Here is a 21,016-nt window from a genome sequence, read left to right on the forward strand (position 1 = left end):
TTCTTTTAAATTTTTATTATTTTTTTGGAGTAATGAAAGTGCTCAAAAATTGTGGTGATAAATGCTCAATTATATGATGATACTGTGAACCTGAGATTGTACACTTTGGATGATTTTCTGGTATGTGAATATATCTCAGTAAAATTGGATTAAAAAAAATAAAACCCTCTAATTAAAAACCTATCTTTGCACCTTGACGAACTAGAAAAAGAGTAAACTGATTGTGACAAGGGCACCAAGTCCATTCGATGGAGGAAAGAATAGTGTTCAACAAATGGTGCCGGGAAACCTGGAAATCCACATGTAAAAGAATGAAATCTGACTCCTAAATCACACGATATAAAAAAAATAACTCAAAATGGATCAAATACCTAAATGTAAGAACTAAAACTATAACATTCTGAGAAGAAAATATATGGGTAAATCTTCACCACCTCATATTTGCAAATATTTCTTAGATATGACTGGAATAGTGTTCAACAAAAGAAAACAATAGATAAATTGGATTTCATTAAAAAAACAAAACAGAACAAAAACTGTGCCTCAAAGGACAGTATCAGGAAGGTAAAAAGACAATCCACACAATGGGAGAAACTAATTGCAAATCATATCGAACTATACAGAGAATCCATACAATAATAGAAAGACAAATAACCAAATTTGAAAAGTAGACAAAAGATCTAAATAGGCATTTATGCAATAAAGATATAAAAATGGCCATTAAGCCCATGAGAAGATGATTGATATTATTAGCTAATAGAGATATTCAAATTAAAACCACAAGATACCACTTCATACCCACTAGGATGACTAGAGTCTAATAAATTGTTGATGAGGAGGTGGAGAAATCAGAATCCTCATACACTGTAGGTGGAAATGTATAATGATGCAGACAATTTGGAAAAATATCTGGAAGTCCTGAAGTCGCTAAACATACAGTTATCATATGACCCAGCAAGTACATTCTTAGATCTATATCTGAAAAAACTGAAAAGAGGTATTAAAACAAAAAATTTCACATGAATGTATATAGAAACATTTTTCATCAAAGCTAAGAGGGGGAAACAATCCAAAATATTCTTCACCTGATGAATGGATTAATAAAATTGGTATATACATACAATGGAATGTGGGTGTAACTTGAAAATATTATGCTAAGTGAAAAAAGCCAGTCACAAAAGATCACAAAATATATGATTCCATTCATATGAAAGTCTAGAATAGGGAAATCTATAGAGATAGAAATTATATGGATAAAGGAGTAGTAGCTAAAGGGTACAGGGTTTCTTTTTGAAGCTATGAAAACTTTCTAAAATTGTAGTGAAATATCAATAAATTGATAACCTCTAGTAAGTCTGATGAAAAAAATCTTCTCATGTTTGAAACTCAAATCATCTTTGAATCCTCTGCCCATCATTCTTCCTAAAATATGTTCTTTAGGTAACTTTGCTTCTCAGAAATATACAGTGATTCATTATCTCTAGGATTGTATCTAAACTCCTGTAGTCTCTGATAGCATTGAAAGTTTCTGACAGCCTGGACTCTAGCCTTTAATTCCAGTATTATGTTTCTTTTATCCTATCAGGAGGCCAGTGTCTCCACTGGTCCCTATGCTGCTGTTCTGGTTTACTAAAGCTGCCAGACTGCAAAATACCAGAAATGAATTGGTTTTCATAAAGGGGATTTACTAGGTTACAAATTTACAGTTCTAAGGCCATAAAAGTGTCCAAACTAAGACATCGATAAGAGGATACCTTCTCTGAAGAAAGGCCAATGGCATCCAGAACACCTCTGTCAGCTGGGAAAGCACGGGGCTGGCGTCTGCTGGTCCTTTGCTCCCAGGTTGTGTTGCTTTCAGCTTCTGATTCCAGTGGCTTTCTCCTTAAGCATCTGTGGGTTCTCACTTAGCTTCTCTGGGGCAAACTCTGGGCTTCATCTCTTAGCTTAGCATCTCCAACCGTCTGATTTCAATGGGTGTCTCCAAAATGTCTCTGGGTGTTTTCTCTCTAAGTGTCTCTCTGAATCTCTCTTCAAAATGTCTCTGCCTTTTATCCTCTCATAGAGGGCACCGGTAAACTATTTAAGACCCAACCTAATCAAAAGATCCCACCCACAATCGGTCTGCCCGACAAGACTGCATTAAAGAACATGGCTTTTTATGGGATACATAACAGATTCAAACCAGCACAGATGCTGTATTCACCTTTTGCTTCTGGCTTGTCTTTCCCTTCCTCTCCAGGTGTTCTTATTCCATCCTCCCCTCAGAAATACCTGATAGACATTTCTTTCTGGTCTATGTTCAGAGAACACAATCTTGGTTACTTCATCAGTCTTCTATTTATTAAGGAGGAAAGCTGATCTTACACAAAGTCACCCAAAGAACAGAGAAAGAAGAAGCACTTCCCATGTCATTCTATAGCAGCATAACGTAATGCCAGAATTTGCAAATGATATTTCAAGGAAAATTAGAGACCAATGTCTTCATGAACACAGATATAAAAATCTTAAAAAAAAATTAGCAAACAGAACCAAGCATATACATGTGTATGTATATATACATGTAGTGTCTCCATATATATGTACACGTAGGTATACACACATTTACACATAGATAATGATGCATCATGACAAAGTAGGATTTATCTCAGGAATACAACACTGATTAACATAAAACTCATTCAGTGTAATTCTCTATATTAAAGAATGAAGAGAAAAACAAAATAATCATTCAATCAAAGCAGAAAACGATTTGACAAACCACTACTACCGTTTATGATAAAAATTCATAGCACTCTAAGAATCCAAGAGAGAATGTCCTTATTCTAATAACAAGTATCTGCAAACACCTTATAGATAACATCATATTAAATGGTGAAATATTGAATGTTATCATTTCTATTAAACATTTGACTGGCCAGTGTTATATAGTGATATAAGGCAAGAAAAAGAAATAACAGGTATTAAGATTGGAAAAGAAAAAAATAAAAGTCATTACTCACATATGACATGATTGGGTATGGAGAAAATGTAAAAGAATATTAAAAAGCTATTAGAAATAAATGAATTTAGCAAGGTTACCAGATACAAGGTGACACAGCCCATGAGGGCCATGCCAATCCAGAGGCCAAAGAAGACGAGCACTTTCTGATACGTGAACTTGTATTCAGGGCTTGCTTACAGGGTGAGAAGTCATGGAGAGATCCTGACGGCTCTCTCAGGCCGGGCAGGCATCGCATTCACAGGGAAGTGACCACGCAATGCAAAAAGGGCAGAAAGCTTTTGTAAGGGTCTAAGACAAAGGCCTTCCTAAGGGTGGGGGGAGCATAGATGCAGGAACAGGTCACTCTGACCTGGGGGGTGGTGCATGAAGGAACCAGACTAGCACTTGAACAATTACATTTTGCTCTTTTTGTGAGACTAAGAGCCTCTCACTTCCTGCCTGCTTGCATATAGTTACATTTTAAGGTCAATTTACCCTTTTTCTCTTCACTGGCTTACAAAGGCAATAGGTTAAACATTAGCTGCCTAGGTCACGCAGACTGCTGTGCACCAAAGATCTGCAGGTCTGTTTTGCTCAGGTCACGGGTTGCTACACAAGGTCAATATACAAAAATCAATCATATTTCTCTTTACTAGTTAGAAACAACTGGAAAATGAAATTTAAAAATACTGTGTACAATAGTATAGAGAATGCACATTTCCTCTCATGCCTCCTTGCCATTGCATAAGCTTTTACGCATACTGGGGAGACTGTCCCTTCTACCTCGTACACCTGTTGAACTATATTCTTTCCAATCTCTGCTCAGGCTTAACACTCTTTGGATGATTTTCAAGCTTTATTGCACCAGCAATTATTAAAAAAAAAAAAAGCAAAAAACAGAGGCCAAACACTTAAAACTGATAAAAGCGGAGCTTTTTTAAATCTGAGTAAACAAATTCATGACTAAAGAATCTGAAGCATAGAATGAAAACCATTAATTTGGTTAATATTTTTAAAACACTCAAACATCTAGAAGTCACTTAACATCTTAAATAATGAGCTCTTTCTCATACATTGGAGAAAAGTCTGTGGCAGAAATTCCTTACCATGTGAAAATCAAATGGAAACTTTCTTGCATTCGCAACTATCTGCAGACTTTTTCCTCCATTCCAACACCTCAGAGAATTGGTTCCACCCAATGATATTTTTAATTTGCCCTCAACATGTGTGTACATTATTGCCTTAAACATTAAAACAGAAACCCTAAATCATTTTCTCCCTTCTAAATACAGCCCTTTTGTTTCCTCTATTTCAGCTTCTTGATATGGTCTACAATAGCCTACTTGTCCTCACCTTCCTACAGTAATGTCACGTAGAATCTGGCTTCTGTTCACCCTGTTTCTCTGAAATCTCTCTTGCCAAGGTCTCCAATGACCTCCTAGTTACCAATTACAAATTACTATTTTCCTATTACTTGATTTGTGATTTGTAACACTGTTGACTACATGAGATTCATTTCTCCTTTGGGTTCAGTGACATAACTCTTCTGGCTTTTCTCCCATCAGTATGACTAGTTCTTCTCAGCTTAGTTCAGTTAGTTTTCTTCTACCAACTATATATTTTTTCCTGAGCTTTGTCGAGGATTTGTTTGTTTCTTATTCCGATGTATATGCTTTCCTGGTCAATTTCACTTACTATGATTATGACTAGCAACTGTATTTTAATTACTCTAAATTCTACTATTTCCAGCTCACATGTGACTTGAGTGTGTATGATCAATTTAACATGAATTGAATCAAACTTGTTAATTCCCTCTGTTGCCTATTTTAGTGTATGGCACCTCCACGTTTCCAGTTAAACAAGGCAAAAAACCTTGCGAGTCATCTAGCTACCTTCTCACGCACTCACCTCTCCCTCCCAACTATTTGTGAAAACCTTGTATTTTACCATATTAATATTTGTCTATTCTCCATCCCCACTGTTCCTACTTGAGTTTAAACCCTCATTCATTTATGATTCATATTCCTGTAACAGACCATACTTCTAGGCTTCATAATGTTCAGCTGCCCCTTAACTCCTAAATTCATCCTCTTTAATGTTGTCATCAGAACAACTTATCTCACTTGATCTTTAACTGGTTCCATAAACTTCAGAAAATTCAAACTCCTTAGTTTGTCAAGTATACTTTTTGTTACCAGGCCTCTGCCTTCTCCCAAGGTTCAATACCTGTCATTCTGCTCATTACTTTTTTACTAGGTTTTACACACTCTGCCACCTGTCACCCACACACACTGTTGCATATATAGCTCCCTCTACGTGGAAAATTCATCTCACTCTCTGGAGAACTAATTTTTCTCTAGAATTTGGCTCACGCCTCAGTGTTGGTTGGATGCTTTCTTGACTCTATAGGCAGCATTAGCAAACTGGAACACCCTTCAATTCTGCTCTTGCCCCTCCCACAATTCATAACTTCTTCAAAGTATGGCCTGTTTCTCCTCTACAATCTCCAATACCTAGCCTGGTATCTGGTCCAAAGCCTGGAGTAAACATTAAGTGAACCATTCCCAAAGTTTAGAATTATTTCCCTTGTATTTTTTGTCTGATTGTTTTTTTCAACACTAGAAGACACCAAGTGGGAATATATGGTTTTATTTAATGAGATTAGGGCTGTCCTTTTCAGAACCTTGCTGCACACGATCGCTTTACCCTTACAGCAATTGCCTAAACAAACTGTCTTTTTGCTACTTGAATTACCTAAGATGATAATTAACAGTATAGCAAGTATAGTTTTAAAATAAATACGGCTTCAGAACAATAAAGAAAAATCTGAGAACAAAATTAGGAATTGTGTAGAAATTTTGGGAGGCTGTTAGATGTAGCTTGGCAATGACTAGAGGAACAAAGGAGTAAAAGAATAGTTTCTTTCTCTTTTTTAATGAAAACCATGCACAAAGTTTGACAAGTTAGGGAAAAGCAAATTTCAGAGGCTGAGAGGTAGTTTACAGTTTGTTTTATAACTTTTATTTGGTCCTTTGCTCTAAAAATGCATATATATATTTAAGATAAATTCTTTCATTTGCTATTAAAATATTAGATGTAATAAATATGCTACTAGCTTACAGTTGGTGTTTTTTCCTAATGAGAATCCATTTGCACCCAGATTTTTATCATGATCATACATGGCATCAAATATATAAAGTCATGTAGAAATGCAGAGAAAAATTCCTCCTTGTATTTTACAAATGACCAAAGTCCATGGCTGCAATTGTGAATTATCTATCTTAGGATATTTTAAAAAGTGACTGACAGGTATGAAAGTTTTCCCCTTATTTATTACACAGTCAAGGATTATCCTTGGAATTTAGTATCTGATGAGAACAAAGTTAAAATAGGTTTTATCATATTTGTTACATTTACTAAATCATTTTCAAGTATGTATTCTCTGATAAGCTTTGGTTTAAGGCTTTCAAACTGGTTAATCTACTTTCAAGTGGTCATCTTCAATATGAATCTTAAAATGATTAGTAAGGGATGACCTCTGGCTGAAGAGTTTCCCACATGCATTACATTCATATGGTTTCTCTCCAGTATGAATTCTTTGATGTGCAATAAGTGATGAGCTTTGTCTAAAAGTTTTCGCACATGTGTTACATTTAAAGGGTTTCTCCCCTGTATGAATTCTCTGATGTTGAATAAGTGCCGCACTTTGGCCAAAAGATATCCCACATTCCAGGCATCGATATGGTTTCTCTCCAGTATGAATTCTCTGATGATTACTAAGGGATGAGTTACACCTGAATGTTTTCCCACACTCACTGCATTTATAGGGTCTTTCTCCAGTATGCATTCTCTGATGTTGAATGAGAGCTGAACTTTGTCTGAAGGCTTTTCCACACACTTTACATTTACATGGCTTCTCTCCAGTATGAATTCTCTCATGAATAATAAGTGTTGAGTGGGAACTTAAGGCTTTACCACATTCATTACAATTATACAACTTCTCACCAGTGTGAATTATTCGATGTCTATTAAGTCGTGAAATAGAAGTGAAGCCTTTTCCACATTCATGACATCTATAGGGCTTTTCTCCAGTGTGAATTCTTTCATGTTGAATAAGAGACGCACTCTGACTGAAGGCTCTCCCACATTCACTACATTTAAAAGGTTTCTCTCCAGTGTGAATTCTCTGATGATAACGAAGGGATGAGCTAGACTTAAAGGTATTGCCACATTCATTACACAAATAGGACTTCTTTCTGAGATGAATTCTCTGACATCCAGGAAGGGATGTGCTACAACTAGATGGCTTCCTACCAGGCTTATATCTATAGGGATTTTCTCGGGCATGGATCTTTTGATGTATAAAAAGGCCCGACCTTCGACTGAAGGACTTGCCACATTCTTTACATCTATAGGATTTCTCCACAGTATGAGTTCTTATATGTTTACAAAGGGATGCACTATGGCTGAAGGCTTTCCCACATTCTTTACATATGTAGGGTTTCTCTCCAGTATGAGTTCTTTGATGTTGAATAAGAGCTGAGCTTTGGCTGAAGGCTTTCAAACATTCTTTACATTTGAATAATTTCTCTCCAGTATGGTTTTTCTCATGTTTACGAAGGGATGAATTGTGAATGAAAGCTTTCTCACATATATTACATTTATAGCGTTTCTCTGTTGCATTGATTTTTGGCTGGTTAAGTAAATTTGAATTCTGCTTGAAGCTATTTCTTTGTATTTCACATTTTAAGGGTGCTTTTTCTCTAGAAACCCTCTGTTGCCTAACAAGGACTGATTTCAGCATAAAGTTTTGGTCAAATTCAAAATTTTTATGGCTTCTTTCCATTGTAAGGATTTTCTTATGAGTGATTGAAATTATTTGGAAACCTTCATTTCTGTCCTGCTGTTTCTTTACTCTGTTTTCACATATACAGGGTTTTTCTGATTGGAAGAGCGAGAGTTCCTCCCTTTTGAGAATTTTCTTCAGTAGTCCCTGAAATGATGAGTCTTGAGTTTGAGTTGACTTTGTGGTTTTGGTACTGTTCTTCCATCCTGAAAATAAAATAAAACAAAAAATGAAAAAAAGAGAAATTGCAAATTAGTCATGTAATTGGCTGAGACTAAATATCTAGAAGGAAACAATATTAATGATATTGAAATAAGGGTTTGCTATCTGGTGAAAATATATTGGCAAGAAGAAATAACAGAAAAGTAAAGCTGCTTTAAACTACAGTGTTAGGTGAATAAAAGAATAAGCAATCTCTTTTAAGGAAGGTGAGAGTGTAACAGTGACCTGGCGAATGGAGACAGGGATTAGAGGTGGAGTATGGACTGGGAAAGACAATCTGATATCCATGGCTCATGAAAGACTCCTGAATTTTCTCCATGACTTCTCTCTCATTTCTGCAATTACTTCTAATATTGAATTTCTTCACCCTTTTTATACATGTTAAACTCTTCTGCAGCCTGCAGATTCAGTTCAAATATTCTCTTACTCTCTGCAGGCTTTCCTGACCCCAAGCTCTAACAATCCATTCCCCTTATTATAGCACTTACTAGAGTGTATTATAATGTATACACCTAAGAGAGAAAAAATCTTATGAGTGTATCTAGAGATGTTGAGAAAGCCTTTAACAATTCAGCACCACTCACAATAAAAACACTTAAAAAAAAAAAAAAGGAATTGAGGGACACTTCCCCAACATGATAAATATATACACTAATCCTAAAGCCAGTATCTTATTTAATGAAGAAACACTAGAGGCATTTGCACTGTGATCTGGAACAAGGCAAGGATGCCCATTTCTTTTACTACTATTTATCAATGTACTATCGGTACTGACATTTGCTAATTTAATTAGACATGAATGGGTAAAGAAGTAAAACTATCTGCACTTGCAGATGACATGATACAATATCTAAAAATCCCAGAGAATCAATGATAAAAATAATTCAGTGAAGTAGCAGGATATTATACTAAAATCATTAGCCTTCATTTACACTAACAATAAAAAATGAGTATATAATAGTATAGAAAACTCAGTTTATAATAATAAAAAGAAGGTTAAATACTTAGGAAAAAATTTACAAGAAATACGAAAAACCTATATGAGAATTTTAAAACACCCTTGAAAGATATACAAGTAGACCTGAACAAATGGAAAGACATCTCCCCTTATTGGGTAGAACAATTCAATATCATAGAAATGTCAGTTCATGAAGCCAGGGTATAGATCAGGCTTTCTCAGCCTCAGATGACATTGGGCCAGATGATTCTTTGTTGTGGGGGCTTGTCTTGTGCATCGTAGAATATTTTGCAGCATACTTGGCATCTACCCACTAGATGCCAGTAACACATCCCCTCCTGCACTCTGCAAGGTTGTGAAAACCAAAATTCTTTCGAGACACTGACAAAGTATCCCTGGGGACAAAATCACCCCTGCAATTACTGGTAGAGATAAAACAAAATTGACAATGATGATTGTTGAAATTGGGTAATGGATACATGGGGATTCATTATACTCTTCTCTTTACATTTATGTATTTTAACTTTTTCATACTAAAATTAAAAACTAAGTCTTTCTGTCCTTCCTTGGAAGAGGAGTTAATCTTATAGACCATATCTATTAAGAGAGCTGCAATTTAAAAGCTGGTTTCTGCAAATGAAGATAAAAAAATCATTACAGAGGACACAATCTTAACAAAATACAATACCTTCTAAGTGGAAAATTAAATACTTATTGAATGATAAACTTATGTTTAAAGAGTAAATATCAAAGATTTCTGGGTAGCTGCAGACAATGGTAGGTGGGCAGTAAGCAATTTACCAAAATTTCTTTCCAGGTTGACAGGAAATAACTTCACAACTAAGAGATTTCTATGCGAAAACACACCTTCCATATTACTGGAAGACAGAGAATGCCAAAACTGCAAAATAAATGTGAGTGAAAAGAGAAAAAGCAAAAATATCCCAGTGTCACAATTCCACATGCCCCTGCCACATCCCTGTGCTATAAGACTCTGTGGTGCACAAAGGGAGACTGAGAAAAAGAATACTACGGAGATAGAGGAGGGACTCTAGCAAAAAACCTGAGGAAGAGCTGGAGTGACCATGAGGAAAGATTACTTTTACCCTGAATTGAAAAATGTAAAAAAATTCCCAGCTCAAAACACTATAAAAAGAAAAAGTAAATGAAAACAAAGCCTAAGGGAAAAATAATAAGGATAAAAATAAAATTAATAAGGGAGAGCACAGAAATCCCTATCCAAATAAAATTGAAAACCTAGATAAAATGGATACTTTCCTAGAGAAATACAGATTATCAAAATTGACCCCATTAGAATTAGCAATTCTTAAACAGACTAATCTTCATTGAAGAAAATGAGAGTTATTATGGAATTGCCCCACAAAAAGGCTCTGGGGAATTGTAGCAAACCTTGAAGGACCAGAAAGTCCCAATGCTTTATAAATTATTCTATAGTGCTAAAAAGGAAGAAAAACTTCCTACATCCTTTTATAACAATGAAAGTTAACCTTGATAAATATAATGCAAGAAAGAAAACTATACACTAATATCACCTACAAATATCAATTCAAAATTGGATAAAAATATTTTTAGAGAGAAGGGGCAAGATAGCGGCATACAGAGGAGTGGAACAACTAATGAACAACCAGGAACAACTAGTAAATAATTAGGAGTAACTGCTGGGGGACAACCGTGACTGTCCACACATTGTATACCAGCCTGGATTGGGAGGAATGCCTGAGACTGCAGCATAGCATCAGTAAGTAAAAACTGCGGAACCATGCAGAGAGCCGCTCCCCCACGGCAGGCTGAGCTGCAAAACCTCACTGTGGTAGCGCGTGCCACGGCACTCTCCGAGCAAGTGAATATAGCTCAACTGAACTCCAACTGGGGTTTTAATCAACAAAAGTGGACTGCTGAATACAAGCTACAAACCCCCAACAAGCAGACAGAGGCTTTTAGTGATGACTGACCTTAAAGAACCAGAGGATGCATCTGGCCCAGGAGGGGGAGCCCAGAAGACCAGGTGTTACCTCTGGCTGATGAGTGAAACTAGGGGGCCGTGTACTGGCTCTAAAAGGGGGCTTTCTGTTCCTTTTTCTCTCTCTCAACCTGGGGGCTCAGAAGAGAAAGCCTCAGCTACTTTCAGTTCGCAGTGCTCTGACCCAGATGGGTGGAGATAAGAGTCAGAGAGACAATTTATGCAGATGATAACTCCCTAGGGCGTGTATCCTTCCTAACAGTAAGGAGGTGGGGCCCAGCTTTCCCTTCAGAACCAGAGCCCAGAGCCTGGGGGAAAACAGCCAAAACAGAAACTAAAGGGGCCACACCTCCTTACACCACTCGGGAGCAACAGGCGCTACCTGCTGGGCAGGTTAGGAAAAGCACAGCAACTGGAAACCTCACAGGAAAGTCTGTCATTCCTCTATGATACACCTGAATATAACCCCATTCTAAAGCCTGAACCCTGCTGTCTCCAAAAACCTGACTGGGGTAACCAAGGAAACCAGATGCCTAGACAACGGAAAACTACAATCTATACTAGGAAAAACGAAGATATGGCCCAAAGGAAAAAAATTAAACCTCAATTAAGATACAGCTGAGACACTGTTTCACTTTAATGGAAACAATCTATTAAAGATTTTCAAAGAATGATGCTGAATCAAATAAAAAACCAAATCAACAAATTCAGGGAAGATATAAAAAAGATGAAGGCTATAAAGAAAACACTGGGCGAACATAAGGTAGAAATCAGAAGTTTGAAAAACTGGCAGAATCTATGACAATGAAAGGCAAAACACATGAGATGAAGATGCCTGAAATCCTACACACAAGAGAACAGATAGGAAAAAGAATGGAAGATCTGAGCAACGTCTCAGGGAAACTGAATGACATGAATGTACGTGTCAGAGATGTCCCAGAAGGAGAAGAGAAAGGAAAAGGGGCAGAAGCAATAAAGAGGAAATAATCAATAAATTTCCTATCTCTCATGAAAGACATAAAATTACAGATCCAAGAAGTACAGCATACCCAAAACAGAAGAAATATGAAAAGACCTATGCCAAAACACTTAATAATCAGATTACCAAATGTCAAATACAAAGAGAGAATCCTGAAAGCAGCAATAGTAAAGCGATCCATCACATACAAAGGAAGCTTCAAAAGACTATGTGCGAATTTCTTAGTAGAAACCATGAAGGCAAGAAGGAAGTGGTGTGATATATTTAAGACACTGAAAGAGAAAAACTGCCAACCAAGAATCCTATATCAAGCAAAACTGTCCTTCAAATATAAGGGAGAGTTTAAAATATTCTCTGACAAACAGACAATGAGAGAGTTTGTGAACAAGATACCTGCACTACAGGAAATATTAAAGGGAGCACTACAGACAGATAGGAAAAGACAGGAGTGAGAGGTTTGGAACACAGTTTTGGGTGATGGTAGCACAGCAATGTAAGTACACCGAACAAAGATGACTGTGAGTATAGTTTAAAGAGGAAGGTTAGGAGCATGTGGGACACCAAAAGGAAAGAGGAAAGATAAAAACTGGGACTGTATAACTCAGTGAAACCTAGAGTGCCCAAGAATTGTGATAAAATGTATAAATATGTTTTTACATGAGGGAGAACAAATGCATGTCAACCTTTCAAGGTGTTAAAAATAGGATGGCATTGGGGAAAAATATAATCAATGCAAACTAGAGAATATAGCTAACACGTAAAATCCAGTCCTCATGCATTTAAGAGGGACATAAGGGAAGGGTAAGGGATTCTTTGCATTGATGATGTTGTCTGACTCTTTTATTGTACTTTAGGTTAACTCTATCTTTCCTTTTGTTGCTTTTTAGCTGTCATTTTTTTTTCTTTCTTTTTCTTTTGTCTCTCTACCTTCTTTGACTCTTCCTCTTTCTTTGTGGAAGAAACAGTCATGTCGTTATATAGATAGTGGTGATGGTGGTGAATAAATAAATATATAACTATACAGGGAACCATCGATCATTTACTTAGGATGGAAAGTATGGTGGGTGAACAAAACCATCTGTAAAAAAAAATAGACTGATGAAGAAACCTTGAGGGCACTACATTGAGTGAAATAAGTCAGAGATGTAAGGACAAATATTGCATGGTCTCATTAATATGAACTAATTATAATATGTAAACTCATAGACATGAAATATAAATTACCAGGATACTGAATGAGGTTCAGGAATTGGGAGCGGTTGCCTATTATGAGCAGAACGTTCAAATAGGTTGAACTTAAATGTTTGGAAATGGACAGAGGTAACGATATTACTGTGAGAATAACTAACAGTGGTGAGTGGTATGTGAATGTGGTGGAAAGGGGAAGCTGAGTCACGTATGTCACCAAAAGGAAAGATGGAGGTTAAAAGACGGGACTGTATAAAACAGTGAATTTTGTGGTAGACTATGTCCGTGATTAACTGTACAAATATTGGAAATCTCTTTCATGAACTAGAACAAATGTATGACACTATAACTAGAAGTTACTAATAGAGGGGTATATAGGGAAAAAAATACCTATTACAAACTATGTACTATAGTTACTAGTATTTTAACATTCTTTCATCAATAGTAACAAATGTACTATAGCAATACCATGAGTCAGTAATGGAGGGGGGGGTTAGGGGTATGGGAAGATTTGAGTTTTCTTTTTTTGTCTTTCTTTCTTTCCTGGAGTAATGAAAATGTTCTGAAACTTGAAAAAAAATAATTGTGATGGATGCACAGCTGTATGATGGTACCATAGGCAACTGATTACGCACTTTGGATCTTTGGATAATTGTATGGTACGTGAACAATCTCAATAAAATTAAATTAAAAAAAAACAAAACAAAAACGAACACACCCTTCTCCTGTTTCCACTCCACCATGCTTTCCGCAGTGCTGCAGTGTGATCTTTTCAGACTGGAAACCCGGGCACGTGGCCAGGCTACCAAGACTCCTCAGTGGCTCTGCATGGCTCTCAAGCACAGGTCAGATGCTGTGACGGGGCCCAGGGCTCCGCGTGGCCTGGTCCCTGCTTCTCCCTCCTGATGCCTGTACCGCTTCCCTCACCCCCAGTCTTGATGCACTGGCTTCCTTTCTCATGACCTTCACATTGGCATTTCCTACGCCTGGAAACAGTTCTCCACATCCTCAGATACCCCAGAACTCCCTCAGGGGAGCCTTTGCTGCCTGGCCTGCCTGGCGAACGGCATGGGGTCAGTGTGGTTAGAGTACTCGGATGAAGCACAGAGCAGGAGGAGGTGGCGGTGAGGAGATCATGAGGACTGGATTCTACGTGACGGAAGCCACTAGAGGTTTTGAGCATGGAGTGAGCACACACATTCCCATAGAACTGTATTTTTCTTTTACCAGAATGTATAACTTTACACCACTGTGCGCTTAGTTTATTAACATGTGTTTTCCCAACTAGGCTGTGAGCTCCATGTGAACTAGGACTGGATCCCTTTCTGTCCCATGTTCCCACCAGTGCCCAGCACAGACTCATCACGTATTAAGGTTCAGAAAAGGAGGGCGTAAGGGTTTGAATCTCAATCCTCTGACCCCAGATCCTGAGCCTCCCTTTTTAAACCTCTCTCACTCCCCAGTTTCCATGATAGCCACCTCTCCCATTCTCTCCTCTGACGTCTTCTCAGGCTCAGCCTCAGATTCCTTTCTTCACCCACCTAGTACATGCTGATGTTTCCTGGGTTTCTGTCCTCCCTTGTCTTGCCTCACCTGCTCAGCTCAAGGCTTCAAATGCACCCTTTGTGCTGAGGACTCCCTGACCGCCTTCTGGATTCCAACCCTGTATACGCTATACAATTTCCCACCAATTGTCTGAGTATTTCACCGAGTATCTGAATGAAACTGATGCCACAACAAAACCGTCCAATACATTAAGAAACCTGCTCCTCCTCCTGTGTTTTTCTGCTTCATCCAGGCCTTAACAACTGCTTGCCTACAGTACTGCAACAGTCTCTGTAAGCTTTCCCACCTCCAGTTTTGCCTCACTTTAAATCAATGCCCCACAATGCTTCCAAAGTTATTTTTCTTATTAAATTCAAATTACATAAGGACTTCATGAACATATACTCTTTGCAAAAAAATTAAAATATTACATTTAAAATAAAGTCATCTTTTATCATCCCCATTCAAGATCTCATTCCAAATGTGACTACTACTACCAGTTAAGGTATATCCTTCCAACCCTTCTCTCTGTACTTATATGCATATTATACATAAAGACTAACACAAACATTAGTTTCTTTAACCATACGCAGTATTAAATCATAACTTACTTTTGCCTTTAATGTGCCATGGAACTCTGTCCCTATCAGTATGTTCTTTATTTTAACTACGGCAATGTATGCCAGAGTAAGGGTATGCTATAGCTTCTTTAGCTTTCTGTTATTGAAAATCACTTAAATTCTTTCTGATTCAGATCATATTTCTGAAATATCAAGGACCATATAATTCTTCTGCTTAAAATTCTTTCATTATTCTCAGTATCCAAAGGACAGTTCAGATGTCTCAGAATTGTACTAAAGCAGCTCGTAATGTGGCCCCTACGTAGCTTTCTCATCTCATTTCCTTCCTCATCTTTCTGTCCCCATTTACATACCGAGCTTCAGCCAGAAAGAATTGTTTAGAATTCCTTAAATATACTATGTTAATTCAATGAATATATGAAAACATAGTCCTCCTTTGAAACAACAGTAAAGAATAAGAAAAGAAATCCTAAGAGGTTAATTTGTTAAGTGACTATAAGAGGATAAGAGGAAGCTCATGTCTGGGGGGCCTTAGTTTCTTTCCCATTTGCCTGCTCTTGAGGAGTAAGAACTTGGAAGAAAGTTTCCCAAACAACATTTCCAAAGTACATCCTCCGCTTATTACTTAGATGCTTGTCTGCAGTGATTCCCAGGCACCTCGGCCCCACCACTCACCTAGACAGGGGCCTCTCGGACTTTCTTTCTCTACCGTCCAGGGCTCTTCTCCTTGCTGCAACAGGGAGATCACTTTTGGTTTGGAAAATGGAAGTCCTGCTGATAGAGCAAAGAAAAAGAAAGAGAGACGTGGTTTTATTTTGATACAAGGAGGTATTAGATGTGAGAGGAAAGCTTAGAGGATGGTACAAGCAGAGCTTCTGTGACAGGCTCAAGATTGTGCCCCCACAATGTGCGCAAGGGGATGTGTTAGAATTTGACCATGTTTTAATCAAGGGCAAGTAATTACATGTCAGAGAAATAGAACAACTACACACCCATGATGAATAGTGTACCATTAGCTTTCTCCGGAAGAAGGAATATGTTAGAAGCACAGACTGAATTAAGATTTTTAACAGGTATCTATAGAAAGGATTATGTACCACATAACTTGTTTAAAATGAGAAAAGTCTATGTAATGTCCTATCAAAGATGGATTATGTAACGTTCATCTGGCCAGATAAGAGAAGTGGGAAAAGCCAAGTGGTAAGTCAGTGAAAGAGGTTGAGTGAAGATGACTTCTAAGAGAAGTCTTTGCAAACAAACCACAGAACAATCAGAGAAAATGATGCCTGAACTATGAGGGTATTTTTAATGTGCAATTGTGTAGAAGAAACGGGATAATTCTCAATACTAATCCCTCCTCATTCCTATACATGGGGCAATTCCAAATTCCGATTTGGACAATTCTAAAGCAAAACTCAAAGTTTTTTGATGGCCCATGGGTTTTATTCAGGGAAGGAGGTGCTGAGATATCCCACGTTCACATTTATGAGCCTATAGAGGGAAATTTCCTTACCCACTGAGATCAGGTTCCTATAGTTCTCCAGCATCACGTCCTGGTACAAGTGTCTCTGAGAAGGATCCAGCTTTCTCCACTCATCCCGAGTAAAGAGCACAGCCACGTCCTTGAAGGTCACGGACACCTGCAATGCCAAGACATTCAAGCTCACCCAGGCTCGGCCGTCACACAGGGTGATGAAGGCAGCACCGAGGGGCCGGCAGGCCACCCACAAGATGCTTCCGAGATCACTCAAGGTTCTGCGGGTTCCAGGTCACTTATTTAATGAACGTTCAACCAATGACAAACATATACTGAGCAGGGTAAAGTGTGAACCTGTTAACCACAGTGAGAAAAGTATAGCAGTACCAGGACTATTCGTGGGAATATTAATTAGCCTTAAAATGTGTATATTTTTAAATTCGCTGATGAGCGTATTTGCATCATATTGCTCAGTACACAAAAACACACATACAAGGATATTTATCATGGTGTTTATAACAGCAAAGTTAAAAAGAAAACTAAATAACTGCTGACCAGAAGCTAGGGTAAATAGCTTAAGGTACCATCTTTGGGTGTCTGTTAGCAGATTACTCAGGACTGAGTAAGGAAAAGGTCTATCCACCATGAATGAAGACGGCAATTAACTCACCTGAGAACTTCCTTCCCCCTGTCCAGTAGCCATGTCCTCTTTCTGGGCTTTTCCTCTGAGGATGGGCTGAGTCTCCAAAAGACTGATGTAAGAGAAGAAAAAGCGAGCTCACAGGAAGCCCCTTCTGCTTTCCACCCCTCAGACTCAGCGGGTCTGAAATCCTTACACCCACTGAGAATGACCGAACCGGCCCTCAGAGAAGGAGCGAGGCGCAGGCGGACCACAGAGCAGGCCCGGGCTCCTTCCGTGGCTCACAGGCTGTCCGGAGAGCTGGGGCAGTTGGCCCTACGCGCAGCAGAGCCTCCCTCAGTCTCAGCCCCCAAGCACCGGGGCATCACCAGCAGCCCCACCGTCCGGGGGGGAAGCCAGGGGCAGAGTGTGGAGCCGGCCCGAGGTCACACAGCCTTGGGGAGGAGCCCACCTGGGTCCCCAGCGCGGGGGCTTCCGGGGCCTCCGCTCCAAGGGCCGCACCACGGGCCCCCGGATATTTCTCTCCCTCGAGCTTCCCCCCCAGCTCCTCCCTTTCCTGCAAAGGAATCCATTTCCAGATTTTTAGCGAGAAAACTGTTTCAGAAAAGGAAAACGGTGGCTTTCCCGTGGTGGGGTGGGGTGGGGTGGGGGCAGCTGTTCTGAGGAAGGGGACCAGAAACCGAAGCCCTGGGTTCCAGTCCTGGCTCGGCCATCGCGGGAGCCCAAACACCGACCTTCCCCTGACACGGATAATCCCGCGCCACGCGGACTGTGAGGACGGCGGGGGGAGAAAAGCCATCTCCTGACGCGTTATCGAGGCCCGGGCAGGTAAGATGCCCTGGGCAGGCCCGGAGCAGGTGGGAGGGGGCGGGCCGCGGACATGGGGACAAGTGTCCTCTCCCCGTGCTCAGGGGCAGGGTCCGCGGCCCAGGGGACGAGCGTCCGCCCCCGCGCTCAGGGGCAGGGTCCGGCCCAGGGGACAAGCGTCCGCACCCCGCGCTCAGGGGCAGGGTCCGCGGCCCAGGGGACAAGTGTCCGCACCCCGCGCTCAGGGGCAGGGTCCGCGGCCGTGGGGACAAGCGTCCGCCCCCCGCGCTCAGGGGCAGGGTCCGCGGCCGTGGGGACAAGCGTCCGCCCCCCGCGCTCAGGGGCAGGGTCCGCGGCCGTGGGGACAAGCGTCCGCCCCCCGCGCTCAGGGGCAGGGTCCGCGGCCGTGGGGACAAGCGTCCGCCCCCCGCGCTCAGGGGCAGGGTCCGCGGCCGTGGGGACAAGCGTCCGCCCCCCGCGCTCAGGGGCAGGGTCCGCGGCCGTGGGGACAAGCGTCCGCCCCCCGCGCTCAGGGGCAGGGTCCGCGGCCGTGGGGACAAGCGTCCGCCCCCCGCGCTCAGGGGCAGGGTCCGCGGCCCAGGGGACAAGCGTCCGCCCCCCCGCGCTCAGGGGCAGGGTCCGCGGCCGTGGGGACAAGCGTCCGCCCCCCCGCGCTCAGGGGCAGGGTCCGCGGCCCAGGGGACAAGTGTCCGCACCCCGCGCTCAGGGGCAGGGTCCGCGGCCCAGGGGACAAGCGTCCACCCCCCGCGCTCAGGGGCAGGGTCCGCGGCCCAGGGGACAAGCGTCCGCCCCCCGCGCTCAGGGGCAGGGTCCGCGGCCCAGGGGACAAGCGTCCGCCCCCCGCGCTCAGGGGCAGGGTCCGCGGCCGTGGGGACAAGCGTCCGCCCCCCGCGCTCAGGGGCAGGGTCCGCGGACATGGGGACAAGTGTCCTCTCCCCGCGCTCAGGGGCAGGGTCCGCGGCCGTGGGGACAAGCGTCCGCCCCCCGCGCTCAGGGGCAGGGTCCGCGGCCGTGGGACAAGCGTCCGCCCCCCGCGCTCAGGGGCAGAGTCCGCGGCCCAGGGGACAAGCGTCCGCACCCCGCGCTCAGGGGCAGGGTCCGCGGCCGTGGGGACAAGCGTCCGCCCCCCGCGCTCAGGGGCAGGGTCCGCGGCCGTGGGGACAAGCGTCCGCCCCCCGCGCTCAGGGGCAGGGTCCGCGGCCCAGGGGACAAGCGTCCGCCCCCCGCGCTCAGGGGCAGGGTCCGCGGCCCAGGGGACAAGTGTCCGCCTCCCGCGCTCAGGGGCAGGGTCCGCGGCCCAGGGGACAAGTGTCCGCCTCCCGCGCTCAGGGGCAGGGTCCGGCCCAGGGGACAAGCGTCCGCCCCCCGCGCTCAGGGGCAGGGTCCGCGGCCGTGGGGACAAGCGTCCGCCCCCCGCGCTCAGGGGCAGGGTCCGCGGCCGTGGGGACAAGCGTCCGCCCCCCGCGCTCAGGGGCAGGGTCCGCGGGGTCCGGCCCGGGGCGCCCACAAAGGCCCCTCGGAGCCCCGCGGCGGCCGAGCCCTGCCCTCGCCTCCCCGCCCCGCCCGGGCCCGGGTCCTCCCTCCCGCCTCCTGCCGCCCTCGCCCCCGCTCACCTCGTCCCCAGGCCTGCGGGGACTCCCGGGAGCCCGGCCTCACCCGCGGCCTCACGCCGCAGCGGAGGCCCCGGGACCACCGGCCGCGATAGCCGTCCCGGGTCGCGACCCCTGCGGGAGCGGACGCCTGGGCCGACCTCGCGCCCCGGAGCCGCTCGCCCCGGAGGCAAACGCCGGCGCCCGGAGCCGGGCAGGCCGGGGCGGGGCAGGAGACTGGGTAGGTGCGGCCGCTGGTGCTTCTGGGAAATGGAGTCCGCGCCGTGCCCGAGCATTCTGGGAAGTGTAGTTCGCCGCGGTTGCCGGCGGAGGCGGGGCCCTGGCTGCGCCCCGTCACGTGACCAGACCCGCTGGCGGGCTCGCGGGGAGCTCCCCCGGGGTCGCCGCGCCGCCGCGCTCTGTGAGGGGCTGAGGTGAGGGTGGCGGAGGGTCCCGACCCTGCGGTGCTGCTTCTGCGGGAGTGATGCCAAGGCAGGTAGGAAACGGCCCGGTACAAACCTCCTTCCCCTTCCGTCAGTCAACAGAAATGTGCTGAGCACCTACTGTGTGCCAGCCATTGTAGGCGTTTTGCAGTAGTCAGTGAAGAGACCGAAGGTCACCGCCTTCGAGAACTTTCCTGGGAGCGGGGAGCAGACGATAACCCTTGGTATTATAATTATATAAATTTTTAGAAGATGCTAGTGTTCCGGGAAAAAGGAGAGGAGAGCAGGGTCGGGGATCTGGGCGGGTGAGGGGGGCAAGTTGCGCTGGGATAGTGGTCAGCGGTTCCGCCATGATGAGAGAGCAGTGAACTAAGTCTTAGGAACCGGGAGACTGAGTCATTCTTGCGTAAGTTCTTGCTCAAGTCTCTTGGCTCTGATGACTCACATATATTCCCAAATACATTTTAGAATCAGCGTGACAAATTGTAAGTAAAAACGCTGAGACTTTGGATTCATTGGATTTATAAATCAACTTGAGGAAAATTGACATCTTCACGAAATTGGTTCCACCAGTCTATTTGCGTGGTAAATCTTCTCTTTTATTTAGGTCTAATAATTGTCCATATATTAGATTTGTAATTTATTCTGTAGTGGTCTTGCATATTTTTCATGAATTTTATTTCTGGGCATTTCATATTTTTGATGCCACTGTAACTGGTATGTCTTTTAAATTTCCCTTTGTGAATGTTTGTTTCTGGC

The 21,016-nt window shown here is 43.0% G+C and overlaps 3 protein-coding genes across 3 annotated transcripts in view; 1 reads left to right on the top strand and 2 right to left on the bottom strand.

Moving 5' to 3' along the window:
• Positions 1–5,213, bottom strand: part of ZFP2 (ZFP2 zinc finger protein) — a 53,932-nt gene extending 48,719 nt beyond the window's left edge. Inside the window, exon 1 of the mRNA XM_037817473.1 lies at positions 5,207–5,213. Coding sequence (XP_037673401.1) covers positions 5,207–5,213 — 7 coding nt within the window. The remainder of the gene's footprint in view (positions 1–5,206) is intronic.
• Positions 5,214–5,623: 410 nt separating this feature from the next.
• Positions 5,624–20,069, bottom strand: ZNF354B (zinc finger protein 354B). Its single transcript, XM_037817735.1, has 5 exons — positions 19,839–20,069; positions 17,428–17,509; positions 16,794–16,920; positions 15,956–16,051; positions 5,624–8,032 (listed from the first exon to the last, which is right to left on the bottom strand). The coding sequence occupies exons 2-5, from the start codon at positions 17,458–17,460 to the stop codon at positions 6,456–6,458; spliced, it is 1,833 nt and encodes a 610-aa protein (XP_037673663.1). The 5' UTR covers positions 17,461–17,509; positions 19,839–20,069; the 3' UTR covers positions 5,624–6,455.
• LOC119519722 (collagen alpha-1(VII) chain-like) lies at positions 18,278–20,252 on the top strand. Its single transcript, XM_037817474.1, has 2 exons — positions 18,278–18,792; positions 18,884–20,252. The coding sequence occupies exons 1-2, from the start codon at positions 18,278–18,280 to the stop codon at positions 20,250–20,252; spliced, it is 1,884 nt and encodes a 627-aa protein (XP_037673402.1).
• The last annotated feature ends 764 nt before the right edge of the window (positions 20,253–21,016 follow it).

Source organism: Choloepus didactylus, chromosome 24 (assembly GCF_015220235.1).
Source record: "Choloepus didactylus isolate mChoDid1 chromosome 24, mChoDid1.pri, whole genome shotgun sequence".
NCBI classification, from domain to species: Eukaryota; Metazoa; Chordata; class Mammalia; order Pilosa; family Megalonychidae; genus Choloepus; species Choloepus didactylus.